The 14322-nt window shown below is 56.5% G+C and overlaps 1 protein-coding gene across 1 annotated transcript in view; it reads left to right on the forward strand.

Annotated features, from left to right (window-relative positions):
* The window catches only part of Cdcp1 (CUB domain containing protein 1), a 20091-nt gene extending 5769 nt beyond the window's left edge, over positions 1-14322 (forward strand). Inside the window, exons 6-12 of the mRNA XM_033762708.1 lie at positions 1-285; positions 794-1162; positions 3289-3507; positions 3837-4211; positions 7945-8310; positions 10822-10909; positions 11926-14322. The exon at positions 1-285 is cut by the window's left edge and continues 32 nt beyond it. Of these exons, the coding sequence (XP_033618599.1) occupies positions 1-285; positions 794-1162; positions 3289-3507; positions 3837-4211; positions 7945-8310; positions 10822-10909; positions 11926-12355 (2132 nt within the window). The 3' untranslated portion in view covers positions 12356-14322. The remainder of the gene's footprint in view (positions 286-793; positions 1163-3288; positions 3508-3836; positions 4212-7944; positions 8311-10821; positions 10910-11925) is intronic.

Here is a 14322-nt window from a genome sequence, read left to right on the forward strand (position 1 = left end):
CCTACGTGTGGGATGTGCGCGCCCGCAAGAGCACCGGCCTGGAGCTGCGCTTCTCCGGGCCCCGCCTCAGGCAGCTCGGCCCCGGCGACAGCTGTCCCAACGGCATCTCCCACACCATCAGCAGCCGCGTGGACACCACCGTGGTCCAGATCGGTACCTTCTGTGGCAACGGCACAGTGTCACGCATCAAGCTGCAGGAGGGGCTGAAGGTGGCCCTGCACCTCCCGTGGTTCCAGCCCAGAAACATGTCCGGCTTCAGCATCGCCAACCACACGGCCATAAAACGTGAGCGCCTCTCCCTGGAAGGGCAGCGCCCCTGAGCTTGGGCCCACAGGCTCAGGACATTGGTTGATTTGTTTTGTTTTGCTTTTGTTCTTTGAGACAGGGTCTCGCTACTTAGCCCAGGCTGGCCTTGACGCCTGGTGATCTTCCTGCCTCAGCCTCCCAAGTGCTGGATGACAGGCATGCACCACCAGATCTGGCAAGTTGGTTAAGTGTTCAGGGAGTTTGTGAGCTGATAAAACCCGAGCCGTTATAAAGAACAGACTTCCGTAAATTTACAATGAAGCAAATCATTTTAGAAACAAAATGGACGGTGCTGGGTGTGGTGCTGCTTATCTGTAATCCTGGCAGTCGGAGGCTGAGGCAGGAGGATTTCCACAAGGTGAAGGCCAACCCAGGCTACATGAGAGACCCTGCCTCAAATACATAGCTCTTGTCCCTCTGGGCCGGCTGTTAAGCATCTGCTTCACCAACCTCTCCCCTTCCTTCCCTCCCCCCGGCCCGTCCACAGGCCTGTGCATTGTCGAGTCTGTGTTTGAGGGCGAGGGCTCGGCGACCCTGATGTCAGCCAACTACCCGGCCGGCTTCCCCGAGGACGAGCTCATGTCGTGGCAGTTCGTGGTCCCCGCCCCGCTGCGGGCCAGCGTGTCCTTCCTGGACTTCAGCACGTCCAACTGCGAGCGCAAAGAGGAGCGCGTGGAGTACTACGTCCCCGGCTCGGCCACCAACCCCGAGGTGTTCCGGCTGGATGACCCGCAGCCGGGCAACATGGCCGGGAGCTTCAACCTGTCCCTGCAGGGCTGCGACCAGGACGCCCAGAGCCCGGGCACCCTGCGGCTGCGCTTCCGGGTGCTGGTGCAGCACCCCCAGACCGAGAGCAGTGAGTGAGGGGCTGCCGCCGGCCCCTGCAGTGTCTGGAAGGGGTGTGGGGTGGTGGCAGTGGCGGGCTGGGCCCGTCTCCTCTCCACGGAGAGGAGCAGCCTTGATCCTGCATCTGGATGCCAAGTCAGCTCTCGGTTTTTTCCTTTCTTGCCTTGGTTTTCACTCTGTGGTTGAGACAGGGTCTCACTATGTAACCCAGGCTGGCCTCGAACCCACAGCGATCCTCCTGCCTCAGCCTCCTGAGTGCAGGGATTACAGGTGTGCGCCGCCACACCCAATATCACTTTGTATAATTTCTAAAAGGTGTGGTGGCCCTGCTGGCCATGATTCTGTGAGCTCATGGTTGGTCCTCCTGTGTTATCCTCTTCGGGGAGCCTCCTTGGTGATGCACCCCTCTAATCCCAGCACTCGGGAGGCTGAGGCAGGAGGGCCCTGCTGGGCTACATACTGAGACCCTGTCTCAAAAGAGAAAAAGAAGCGAAATTCGCTTTCTCTGACAACACACACCAGGCAAACCGGTACTGTCTCCCAAAGCCCTGGTTTCTCTCTGGGCGGTGGGAGTCACTCGGGTGGGTGGGCAGCTGTTTGTGGTGTGTTACAGGTGGCTTCCTTCTCTGCTCCAGGAGAGACATGGGCTGGTGTTGCTTCTCCATCTGCTTTTCTAACCTTGCAGAGGCCTTAGCCAGTCGTTGCTTGTGGTTTTGGTTTTCAGTTGCTGGTAGCCCCTGTGCTGTGAGCCTGTGATTTGGCCTGCCAGAGTGGGTCTATATTGTGACCTCGACTTCTCCCTGGGCCCTATTTTCATTTTAAAGGGAAAAAATGTCCCCCTATAAGTGCCACAAAAGTGATTTGGGGCCAGACATGTGCACTGCTACTTAGAAGGCTGAGGCAGGAAGATCACAAGTTCATGGCAGCCCTGGCAATTTAGTGAGATCCTGTCTCAAAGCAAAAAATAGCCAGGCATGGTGGGAGTGCACACCTGTGATCCAGAAAGCTGAGGCAGGAGGATCACCAAGAGTTCCAGGCCAGCCTGGACTACAGAGTGAGACCCTGTCTCAAAAACAGAGACAGACAGGCGGGCGGGTGGTCGGGCGGGCAGGCTAGGGGTACAGCTGCATGTGAAAAGGCCCTGTTCCAGGTACATGTCCCTCCCCAGTCCCCCGTCATACCCGCCCCCCACCAAAAAAGAAAAAGAAAAGCAGGAAGAAAGAAAAGGAAACAGGAAGTGATTAAGATGGCAGTGATGACTGGGAACGCGAAGGCAATGCAGGAACAGGAAAGTAGCCGCAGTCTGCACACACGGCGGTCACGGTTGTGACGGTGCACACGCCGCATGGGGACTTTGCTAAACTGTGGCAGACACTGTCGGGAAGGCGGAGACTCGGAAGAGGAAGTGTGCACCACTCCGGCCACTGGCTCAGTGACAGATGCAGGAGGTTTCGGTTTGGTGCATTGAGAACTCTGTTTTTTTTTCCCTGGGTGCCGGGGACCAAACTTGAGTGTTGGAGCTTGTGAGGCAGGCGGCGGCACCACTGAGCTGAATCCCTGGCCCTCCCTCGTTCTTTTTACCTGCTGCGTAATATGCCATTCACCCACCCTTGCCCCGTGGGTTATTTAATGATCTCGCTGTTGGGTGGTTTCTAGTTCACAGCACACTGCCGGGTTCCCCGGGTGCAGGGCCCTTGGGGGACTCTAACAGCTGTCCCCACTCCCCCTGGCTGTGTGAGACGGCACTGCTGGCCACCCCAAGGGCTCACATTCCCTGTCTGACAGGGCAGACAGAACGCTTGGTTTTAATTTGCTTCCTTCTGAATAGAAGTGACACTAAGAACTCTCAGTACTTTGGATGTGTGCGTGCCTCTGTCACCTTCTCCCAGAATGGCCCGACCATCTGCCGTAAGGGTGTCCCCGTGTGTCCCTTGTGTGCCGCCCAGGGCACTGTCAGACAGGCGTGTTGCAGGTGCTTTGCTTCTCTCCTTGTGTCTCCTCCACGCTGACAGTGGCACCCTCTTCCTCCCCGGGGCAAAGCCCTCAGCCGACCCACGTTCCCTACGCCCCTGTGTGGCCCCTGCTGGGGACAGCTATCCTGGGACTTCACGTCCCGCCGCCTCTCTGTGCTTTCAGATAAAACCTACCTGGTCGACCTGAGCCAGGAGCGAACCCTGTCACTGAGCATCGAGCCGCGGCCCCACCTGGGCCGCAGGTTCGTGGCCGGCTGCTTCATCTGTCTGGAGTCCTGGACCTGCAGCCCCAACGTCACGCTGACGCCCGGCTCCAAGTACAAGATCTCCTTCCTCTGCGATGACCTCACACGCCTGTGGGCCATTGCCGAGAAGACCATAAGTACGTGCCTGCCCTGCAGCCCCGTGTGGGAGTGCACACCCCTCATCCCAGCACCCTGGGAGGCCGAGGCAGGAGAATCTTTGGGTGACTTAGTAACTTATGAGAACCTGCCTCAAAATAAAAAATAAAAAGGGCCGGGGATGTCACTCAGTGCAAAGCCCTGGGTTTGATCCCTGGTGCCGCAAAAACAAACTAATAAAATGCACAGCGGAGTACAGGGAGCGAGGGTGACGGGAGCCCCAGGGGTGACACCCTCTGCCCCGTCCTGTGCGGAGGGAGTGTGCAGGAGCCGGGCCGGTCCGCGCGGCTGCCACCGCCCTGTCTTGCAGGCTGCACCGACCACCGCCACTGCCCGCGGAAGACCTTCCCGCTGCGGGTGCCTGCCGACGTGCTGCGGCTGCCCGTGCAGCTGCGCGACTTCTCCTGGAAGCTGCTGGTGCCCAGGGACAGGCTCGGCCTGGTGCTGACCCCCGCACGGAAGCTGCAGCAGCACACGCACGAGCGGCCCTGCAACGCCAGCTTCAGCTACGTGGTGGCTGGCGCCACCCAGGACCTGTACTTCGGCTCCTTCTGCGCCGGCGGCTCCATCGAGCAGGTGCTGGTGCGGCAGAACAGCTCGGTGACGCTCCGCACCTACGCGCCCGGCTTCCAGAGCGAGGTCCCGGGCCAGGGCCTGACCGTGTCCTTCGTGCCCTACTTCAAAGGTAGGGGCAGGTGCCCTGCCCGTCTCCGCGTCCCCACTTCCGGTTCGGGCTTTCCTGTTCCCACTTCCTCGACTTTACAGGGCTCATCCTAATGCTGACTTCCCGGCCCAGGGGTAAGGAATATGTAGCTGAGCGTGGTGGTGCAAGTCTATAATCCCTACACCCAAGAGGCTGAGGCAGGAGGATCTCTGAGGGTGCAAGGCCAGCCTGGACCACATAGAGAGATCCTGTCTCAAAAAGGGAAAAAGAAATACAGAAAGCGTTTCTGACTGGGCGGTGTGGGGTTTGGTGGACAGCCAGAGCCGTTAATATTGAAGTGGGGACAAAGCCTCACGCAGTTTTTTGACTCTGCCTTTATACCTCGGAATGCAGCGAGCGCAGAGCAGGATGGCGGGAAGGGGCCTCCAAGGCCCTCAGAGAACACTCGCACTTCCTCAAGGCGGGGTAGGAATGGGTGGGGCCTCGCCCTGCACTTTCCAGCGGCTTCAGTCTGAGGCCTGAGCGGCCAGAGGCCACTCGGTGCCCCCGGATGAAGTCGGTGCAGACCACCTGGCATCGGGGTTGCCGAGGCCGTGGACTCAGACACAGTGTCCCTGCCATGGGCCGTGGGGTCCTCGCTCCCGCAGGTGCCAGTGCGTCCTGGACACATCGGAAACTCCGCTCCACAGTTCTTTCCTGAGCCTGAGGTTCTGTGGGTCCAGCAGCCCCACACGGGACAGGCACAGCACTGTGTAGGTCTCTCCGACAGGGGTTGAGGCAGCACCGGCATGGGAAATGGGCCTGCTTCTCATTTGTTAGGATTTTTCAAAAGACCTGAGCCCTTGTCTGACTGAGACCCATCCTATACCCACCAGGGCATCACTAACAGCCCCACGCAACCATTTATGAAATTAAACACATAAAACGCAGTCCTGGGGTGTTGGTCAGCTTCCTGTCACTGTGACAAAACACCTGAGGTAAGGAACTCACACGGAGGAAAGGTTGTTTTTTGTTTTGTTTTGTTTTGGTACCAAGGATTGAACTCCGGTCCTTGTGCTTGCAAGGCAGGCAGTGGAACCTCTGAGCTAAATCCCCGGCCCCTGGAAATGTTTCTTTTGACTCCATTTCAAAGGTTCCAGCCCACGGTGGGTTCACCCTGCTGTGTTGGGGCCTGAGGTGGTAGTGGCCATGACTCAAGAAACTGCTACCTGCTGGCTTCCAGGAAGCAGAAAGATAGGAAGAGGCGGAGTCCCACATCTCCCAAGGCCACGCCCCTAGTGACCCCACCTCCTCCTCCTGGGCCCCATCTCTTAAGGTTTTACTGCTGCCCAATACCACCACAGGCTGGGGGCCATGTGTTTTTTTTTTTTTCTAAGTTAAAAATATAAAGTTTGTTTTGTTTTGTTTTTTGGTTTTTTGAGACAGGGTCTCACTATGTACTTGAGACTGACCTGGAACTCACGATGTAGCTGGTCTCGAACTCACAGCAATCCTCCTGCCTCAGCCTCACGAGTGCTGGGATCACAGGTGTGCACCACCACCCCTGGCTAAAATACAAAGGTTTTATACAGAGAATAATTTATGGTATAGGGTGCAGGTAAGAGCAGAAAGGTCTCACAAAAAGGAGGATGTAATCTGAATAGGGCTTGAAGGACAGGAGGATCTGCTTCTGTCAGAGAACATGAAAGCCGGAAAAGGCATGATATGCATCAGTTTAGGTTAGAAGTTCTTTCATATCAGAAGGTATCAGGATAATTTCACAGTTCATAAGAATGCAAGTTGCTACTGTCATGAAAGCAAACCCAAGGGAAGATGACAGTTCCACACATGTATTCCTTTTTCACTTCCTCTCAGTGGGGTTCTCAGAGCAGCATTTTCTTTACATTCCTGTTGAAGTCTTTGAAGGATCAAAGCATCTGACCCCCAGAGCTTTATTCAGTTCCTCCTGAAGTTTCATCTCATTTTGGTTTTTTTTTTTAGCAAGCTGTGATTGGAGTTTGGACACTTCTGGTTTGAGTTGGCTATTTTTACCTTTCAATTTTACAGCGTGCTCAATTTTTTGCTTGAGATTTGGATGACCCAATAATTCAGCTTATGAATCTTATTTTATTTAGTTGTTCCTGAGTTGCACTGAGTTGTTGTTCATTCGGCAAGGCCAGTTTCTCTGCTTCGAAGGCATCTAGCTGTTGCTGAAAAGGCTTTGTTTCATTATATAGTTCTTCGTGAAGGAGACTCCATTTGTTAACTTCTTCAGTTTGTCCTGCTGCCATATTTCCTTTCTCAGCTTTTCTTGCTGCTTCCTCTTCTTTTTGTCTCCTAAAGTCTTCATCTTATTGTTTGGGTTGGTTCTGCAAATAAATCAGTTATTTTTTTAAGAGAGGAAACTGTGATTTCTTTCTCTTTTTTTGTTTGTTTGTTTTGTTTTCTGAGACAGGGTCTCACTATGTAGTTGAGACTGACCTGGGACTCACTACGTAGCCCAGACTGGTGTCGAACTCACCGCGATCCTCCTGCCTCAGCCTCCGAGTTGCTGGGATGACGGGCTTGCGCCACCATGTCCGGCATCATGTTGTTGTTTTTCAAGAATAAGGTTCTCTTTTAAGTTTTGCGTCTTGGCATTTAGATCGTCATCCCTTTGTCTACTCCTCTTCTACAAGGTCTTCTCTATGTGTTCCAAGCAGACGACATTTAGCATTCTGCTTGTTTAGACAATGCTTTGTCCTCAAAGCTTGGTTTAAGGCTCAGAATTTCTTGACTCTTCTCTTTCAAACTTTCTTCTAAAGTGAGCAGTATCTAGCTTCTATTTTTCCACTTGATCTGACTCACAACTATTTCTTCGATGTATTCTGAGAGCTTTCCTGTTTCAGACTTTTCATCAGTCTGTTCTTTCTCTGTTGAGACCGCTCAGTCCGTGTGTGAACGGGACAGTCTGATCCACTTCATGCGTGAGCCCTCCCAGGAGCTCAAGCTGGAGCCCTTTCCTGCTGATCCTGTCTCTCCTGTGTTAAGGCTCTCATCATTTTCTCGTAGTTTCCCCTCACGTTCTGCTGTCTTCCCCTGAGTGACTTGGCTTCACCTCCACACTCTCTTGCTTCGCCGTCCTACCCCTCATTGTTTGTTTCTCTTTTGTTTTTAAGTTTCATCAATTCCAGGCTTAGAATTCTCGTGTTCTCCTGGTTGCCGTCTTCAGAAAACTTAGACTTTAGTAACTCGTTAGCCCTGGTTATTTCACTGAGTTGTGTTTTCCGGTGAAGCATTATTTGCAGGGAGAGGTGCTTTTTCCCTGACGACAGCGCTTAGCTCGGCTTCCATTTCCTCCGACTCGGTTTCCATCCTCTGGATTCGGGTATCCTGAGCACCACGTTCCTGCACAAGGACACGACTCTCTTTTTCTAATCTCATCAGATCTTTGTCATTCTTCCGAGATTCCCTCTTTAACTCCAAAGCCTTAGTCTTCTTAGCTGAAGCGGGCAAGGTAGCACTGGGGGCCATGTCTTTAACGCGGCCTTTGGGGGACACATCGGGTCCTGACTCAGTCACGCAGGACACATTTCACATGGCTGCTGTCCACTCTGGAGCAGTGCAGATGTTGAACATTCCTGTCACCACAGAAGATTCTGGTGGACACGCTGTTCTAGAAAGTTCTAGTAGATGCACTGTTCTAGAAGGTTCTGCAGTATCTTCTCCTCTCCTCCCTTCTCTCTGCTTCTAGATGAATAAAAGTGTCTGTCTGGATCCCTTCCCTTTCCCACAGAGGAAGCCATCTTCACGGTGACTCCAGACATAAAGAGCAAGCTCTACCTGAGGACCCCAAACTGGGACCGCGGCCTGCCAGCCCTCTCCTCCGTGTCCTGGAACATCAGCGTGCCCAGTGGCCAGGAGGCCTGCCTGACCTTCTCCAAGGAGCGCACTGGTGTGGTCTGCCAGTCAGGGCGCGCGTTCATGATCATCCAGGAGCAGCGCACTCGGGCCGAGGAGATCTTCAGCCTGGAGGATGACACGCTCCCCAAGCCAAGCTTCCGCCATCACAGCTTTTGGGTCAACATCTCCAACTGCAGCCCCGCCAGCGGAAAGCAGCTGGACCTGCTCTTCTGGGTGACTCTGACCCCAAGGACCTTGGGTAAGGCCTCTTAGGGTCTTTCAGAGGTTGTGGTGGACAGAACATTGGCATTGAGGGGCAAAGAAGAAGGCTGGAGTCACATCAAAAAACATTGCATCCTGGCTGTCCATGTATGGGTCAGCTATTACCTAAGTCGTGCCGTGTAACAAAGCACCCTAGAAGTTAATGGATTAAGACAGCCATTTATTATGCTCACATACTGGCTGGGCAGTTCTGGTCTAAGCTGAGCCTGTTAGTCTCTTGCACTGTGCAACTGCAGGTTGTCGGGAGGACTTTGCTGATCGAGTGGGTGCTCTCGCACTCAGGCCCGGCCTCGTTCATCTGCGAACTGGGCTCACTTGGCTCCCCTCCTCTTTCCCTCTACCCAGGCCTGTTCTCATGACAGAGGAGCAAAAATCCGTGAGACGAGGAAACATGCAAGGTGCGGGATAGTGGGGTTCTACCCTTCTCTCGGCCCACCTAGATTCTTCAGTCAGTTACTGCCATTCCTTACTCCCAGGCTTTCTCTGACGTGGACGGGGTCCTTCTGTTCCTGTGAGCTTCTCTGCCTGTACAGGAGATGTTAACCACGTTCCAGAAGCAGCTGGGATTTTGTAGCAGTGGTTAGGATTCGGGGACCACGAGAGTGTGGCGGGGAGGCGGTGGAACCGGTGAACGTGCTCAGTGGCAGCCCTGGTGCAAGCCGGGGAGGAGCTGGAGCAGGAGCCAGCGGAAGGCGAGCGGACCTGCAGGCGGGGTCCTGCATGGGGACCGTGTCCGCCCCACAGGCTATCCCGGTGGGTCCCGAGGGACCGGGAGCCGTGTCTCTGCCTGTGTGGGTGGCAGTCAGCGAGGCCCAGCGCCCGCCTGGGCACAGGCTGTGAATTCGGACGCCTGGTGGGAGCCAGGCAGCCCACACCCTCCCTCTGGCCGCCTGGCTTCTCCTCGCTGTCCGCCGTGTCTGACGCCCGCATTTCCTCTTCACGGGGAACAGGATGAACTACTGGTCTCTGTGGTGCAGGGCTCTCCAGATCTTTTTCTTTTGCTCTCTGCAGCCACAGAGAAAGGACCCCCAGGGGACAGCCCCTCCCTCTGTGCCCCGCTTGCTCCGGCCTCTGCCTCTGCTTCCCTCCCCGGCACGCACAGGTGATGGGCACATGGTATAGGCCGAGGGGAGCGGAGCCGGTAGGTCCCCCAGTTTGTTCCTTTGTCACATCCCGATCACAACTTGGCCAGGGAGAGCATGGCAAGGTGGCCCTCTGTACTCAGGGACCTGGGCCCGGCCACGTGATGCCTTGAATGTCATAGGATGGCTGAGATGGTTCAGCTGGAGCCACATGGTATGAAACACAGTGACGGATGTGGCCACACGCCTGTAATCCCAGCGCTCGGGAGGCTGAGGCAGGAGGATTGCCTTGAGTTGGAGGCAAGCATGAACTACATATCGAGCCCTGTCTCCAAAGACTTAACCAGGCCATGGCACTATCCCTTGCATGGTGGCCGCCCTCACACTGTAGGCTGTACTTCTTTTCCAACTTTTACTTGGGGCAAAATTGCTCTAAAGAGCCTATTTCTTTTCCTACCTTTAATAAAACTTTGCTACTATTAAAAACACAAAACAAGAGCCAGGTGGGGATTTAGCTCAGTGGTGCCATCGCCTGCCTCGCAAGCACAAGGTCCTGCATTTGATCCCTGGTACCAAAAAACAAACGAGTATAGTGAGCATTTACATTTTTTTGTAATATTATACCAGAAGACACATTGCTATGAATCCTTCTCAGAATCCTCCTCCTCACTTCAAACAGACCCCACAGACTCACCACCTCCCGAAGCAGCTCTGGAGTCCTCTTTCCTGAGGACTGCGCTGTCCTGGTTGCCTCGATGTCCTGAATGGACTCAAAATGTTAACCGTTGAAGATCACCATAAATGTGGGAAAGAGCCAGGAGTTGCACAGGGCCAGTGAGGTGGGGAGGACACAGCGTGGTGTTCTCAGGAGCTGCCTCTCTGTTGAGTGGCGCTCAGCAGCAGTCTCCACATTTGTGATCACGCCTGGTCAGGAAAGAGGTCTCCAGAGCTGCTGCAGAAAGTGGAGAGGACAAGGAGACGAGTGTGTTTGACGTGAGGAAGGGTACTGTGAGAGGGGATTTGCGGCAGTGTGTTTTCACTGTAATAACTTCTTAAACGGTCACCATGTTTGGGCGGCACCCTCGTCTGGCACCTTGCTCCTCACTCTGGGCTGGGCTGGTTTCCCCTGGTGTCTCCGCAGACGGCCTTGGGCTTCCTCACAACATGGCGGCCTCAACATTAGCCTGTCACACGCAGCCGGCCTCCCCTCACAGAGGGAACCCAGGCTGGGGTCCTCTTGACGATCAGGCCCAGAGTGGTCCCCGCCACCTCCTGTTGGCCCTGGCAGGCTCAGGAGAGAGGAAGCAGACTCAGGATGAGCCGCGTGTGGAAGGAAAGGGCTGTGCCATGTGCGGGACGACTCCAGCTGGCTGTCGCCTCATCTCTGTCCTGTGCTCTGCCCACAGACGTGACCGTCATCATCACTGCTGTGGTGGGAGGCGGAGTCTCGCTGCTCTTCGCCCTTGGGCTCATCATTTGCTGTGTGAAAAAGAAGTAGGTGGACGCGCCCCAGCCAGCATGGCACCACCTGGGCTCACGTAGCCCGGATGTCTCGGACATTACTGACTTCACGTCTTCCCGTGTCCCCGAAAGATCAGTGTTAAGTAACGTAGTCAGGCGTGAACTAAAGGCTTGGGGGTCCAATGCTCAGAGAGGGAGCGCAAGGCGAGGCTCGCTTATGCCCGACCTCCAGGTCACAGAGGGCATCGCCCCAGCCCCGAGTGGCATCAGTGTGGAGCCCTGGCAGCCCCGCCGGGATTTGGTCTCTGCTGTGACTGCTCTGGCAGTGGCTGCCCTGCAGCCTGGGTCCCTCTGCTGGCACTGACCATGCGTCCTACCACAAGCAGATCGGCCACACCCTTCCCTCCTGTCTCTGTGCTACCGCGTGAGGTGCTCAGAGCTTTGACCCGTGGCAGGGGTGGGGGCAGCAGATAGAGGACCACACGGAGAGCTCTGGACGCTCGGTTTCACAGAGCTGGGCTGCCATGGTTCCCGTAAGAAAGGGGAGAAGGGAGCGGCTGTCGGAGGCCCCACCATCAGATGCTGTGTGATCTGTCAGAGCCGCTCTGAAGAGCCAGGCATGGTGCTGCACACTTGTAATCCCAGCACTCAGGAGGCTGAGTCAGGAAACTCGCCTTGAGTTTGAGGCCAGCCTGAACTACTAGTGAGACCCTGTCTCAAGAAAAAGGAAAAGAAAAGAAAGATAGTTTGAGGGATGGGGTACAGCTATGTGGCAGACCACGTGCTTCGTGTGCACAGGACCCCGGGTTCGCTCCCAGCTCCAAAAACTAAAAAGACAACTGGGGCACAGATGGTGTTCAGAGTCGACACCAGGCTTTACCCCGTCCCTCACTTTCCTTTTGTGGCACAGCTGGTCGCCCCGACGTTCCCTGGGGACAGTTCCAGTTCCAGGGCAGTGCCAGGGCCTTGGGAGGACGAGGTCCAGGCCCGCAGAGCCCACGAACAGGACGGTGCCGTCTCTGACTGGGTCTCGCTCCCTTTCCACACAGGAAGAAGAAGGTGAACAAGGGCCCCGCCGTGGGTGTCTACAACGGCAACATCAACACCCAGATGCCGCTGCGGCCCAAGAAGTTCCAGAAGGGGCGACAGGACAACGACTCGCACGTGTACGCCATCATCGACGACACCATGGTGTACGGGCACCTGCTGCAGGGCTCCGGCGGCTCCTTCCTGCAGCCGGAGGTGGACGCCTACCGGCCCTTCCAGGGCGCCATGGGCGACTGCCCGCCCAGCCCGCCGCCCACCGGCTCCCGGGCGCCCACTGCCAAGCTGGCCGCCGAGGAGCCACCCCCTCGCTGCCCGCCCGAGCCTGAGAGCGAGCCCTACACCTTCTCCCAGCCCGGCCTCACGCCCAGCGGTGATGGGGGCACTCACGTCCCCCTGCTGGCCCCGCAGGAGCCAGGGCAGCCGGCAGAGTAGCAGGGCCCTCCCGAGAGGCTTTGTGCCCTGGCTTCCTCGCATTGACCTCCAGAAGAGGGGGTACGGAAAGGCGGGCTTCCCGGGCTCCACCCCCGAGCCTGCCCCTCAGAGTCAGATCCGGATCCAGATCCTCATCATCATGGACAGGAGAGGGCCATGGGCACCAGCACCAGGCCCTGGCTTTGGAGAGATACACACCCACTTCGGGACACAGCGCCAGTTCCGGGAGCCCAGGTGAGGTCCTGCTCCCGCCGGGATGGCAGTAACAGTGCCTTTTTCTTCTTATTTATGGGGCCGTGCTGTGTACCGAGGCAGTGACTAACCACGCAGCTCTTCGCCCGGCGGAGCAGCTGCTCGCTAGTGGTTTGTGTGGCTGGGCTTTGACCTCTACCAGTCACACCCACCTGTCCAGCCGCAGGAGGGTGTGCACTGCGGCTGCCCTGGGGTCCCTGGCCCTTTACTCCCAGGGATTAGAGACATTTCCTGGAGTTTCCCTGGAGGCTTCACTTTTGCAGCTGAGCTAAACTTGGGCCCTGAAAGGGAAATTTGGAGACCATCTTCATCCTCTGGAAATGTTTTCATGTAGGCCAGGGTTGCCCTGGTGTTGGCCGCTGCTGCACGCCATTTGGTGGCTTGAAATCAAGGGATTTGTTTTCTGGCAGTTCTGGGGATCAGTGGTCCTGATAGGGTGTTGCTAGGTGATGTCGCTGAGGCCTGGCCCTGGCCCAGGAGCTGCTGACTCTGTCCTATCCCTGTGTAGCAGCCATTCTGTCTCCGATGCCCCCTTCCTCCTCCCCGGCCAGTCCCCTGCCCCACCTCGGGACGCTGAACTCCAGCACAGTCAGCTGGGTGAGTCTCCCGGTCCCCCTGCCGCCATCACCTCTGCCACGAGGCCATGTGTGGGTGCTGTGGGTCATGTGCCGCCGGCTGCCTGCTCTTCCTGAGACGGGGGTGTGTGTCCTGGAGACGCATCGCTCCCAGCCGGACTTCCAGCATGTGCTGCTGTCCGAGCAGAGACAGCATCTGGGCTCAGTAGCCCCGTGGGGGATGCCCCTGCCCCTCCCTCCCCACCCCCTTTGTGTTCAGGGTCCCCCCGGAAAGTGCCACCTCTCATGTCCCTTGGAACAGAGAGGACTGTGGCCGCCTAGCTGCAAGTCCTCCAAGGCATCCAGAGAGAGGATGTTTGTGAAGACACCGAGGTACGGCCCAGCCCCTTCCTTTTGAAGGGCTGGCTCCCGCCCAGTTCTCAGGGCCTCGTGACCTGGTGGCCACCACCATGTGGCTTCTGTTGCCAGCTCCTGCAGGGACCTTGGTGGCTGTTTTAACTGATGGCTCTGAACTCCGGGCCAAGCTGCTGGCGCCCTGAGCACCAGAGTGGTCCCAACTCCTCTCCCTTCATAACTCGGGCCCTCAGAGGCCACTGTGTGCGACGCCACTGAAAACTATTTATTTAGATACTTTTAAATAGCATTTGACTCGTTTCCTATGCCTTTTTTAAAATAAATACACAACAGCTACGTGTCTTCCGGTGTGAGGGGAGCCTTTATCCTAGCATCCCCACCCACTGCCGTGGCTGCTCCTGGGAAAGCCGCCTGTGGAGGCTCGGTGGTGCTGTTCCCTTCCTGTCCAGGCCACGTGACCTTGCCCGGCAGCAGGCCCCACGCACATCCGTCCCAGCCACCATGATGGAAGGTGGGAACTGGAGCACGGATGTGCCCACCGGGCACGGGACACGCAGAGAGGGAGCCCGGGAAGCCAGGTCAGATGCGAGGAGGACAGCACGGGGCTGCCTACCCGGCCACCCCAACTTGCCACAACCCAGCGTGGCCCCACGCCCAAGGTCGCAGCACTTGGGAGTCCCACCCCCATCCAGTGCCAGCCACAGAGGAGGGAGCCTGTCTCCGGCACCCCGCGGTGGCTGGCTGTTGTGGGTGCTCATTTTAGTAGAAATGGAAATTACAACCAAG

The sequence above is a fragment of the Fukomys damarensis genome, unplaced genomic scaffold, assembly GCF_012274545.1.
Source record: "Fukomys damarensis isolate Sample0158 unplaced genomic scaffold, DMR_v1.0_HiC HiC_scaffold_12, whole genome shotgun sequence".
In the NCBI taxonomy this organism is placed as follows: domain Eukaryota; kingdom Metazoa; phylum Chordata; class Mammalia; order Rodentia; family Bathyergidae; genus Fukomys; species Fukomys damarensis.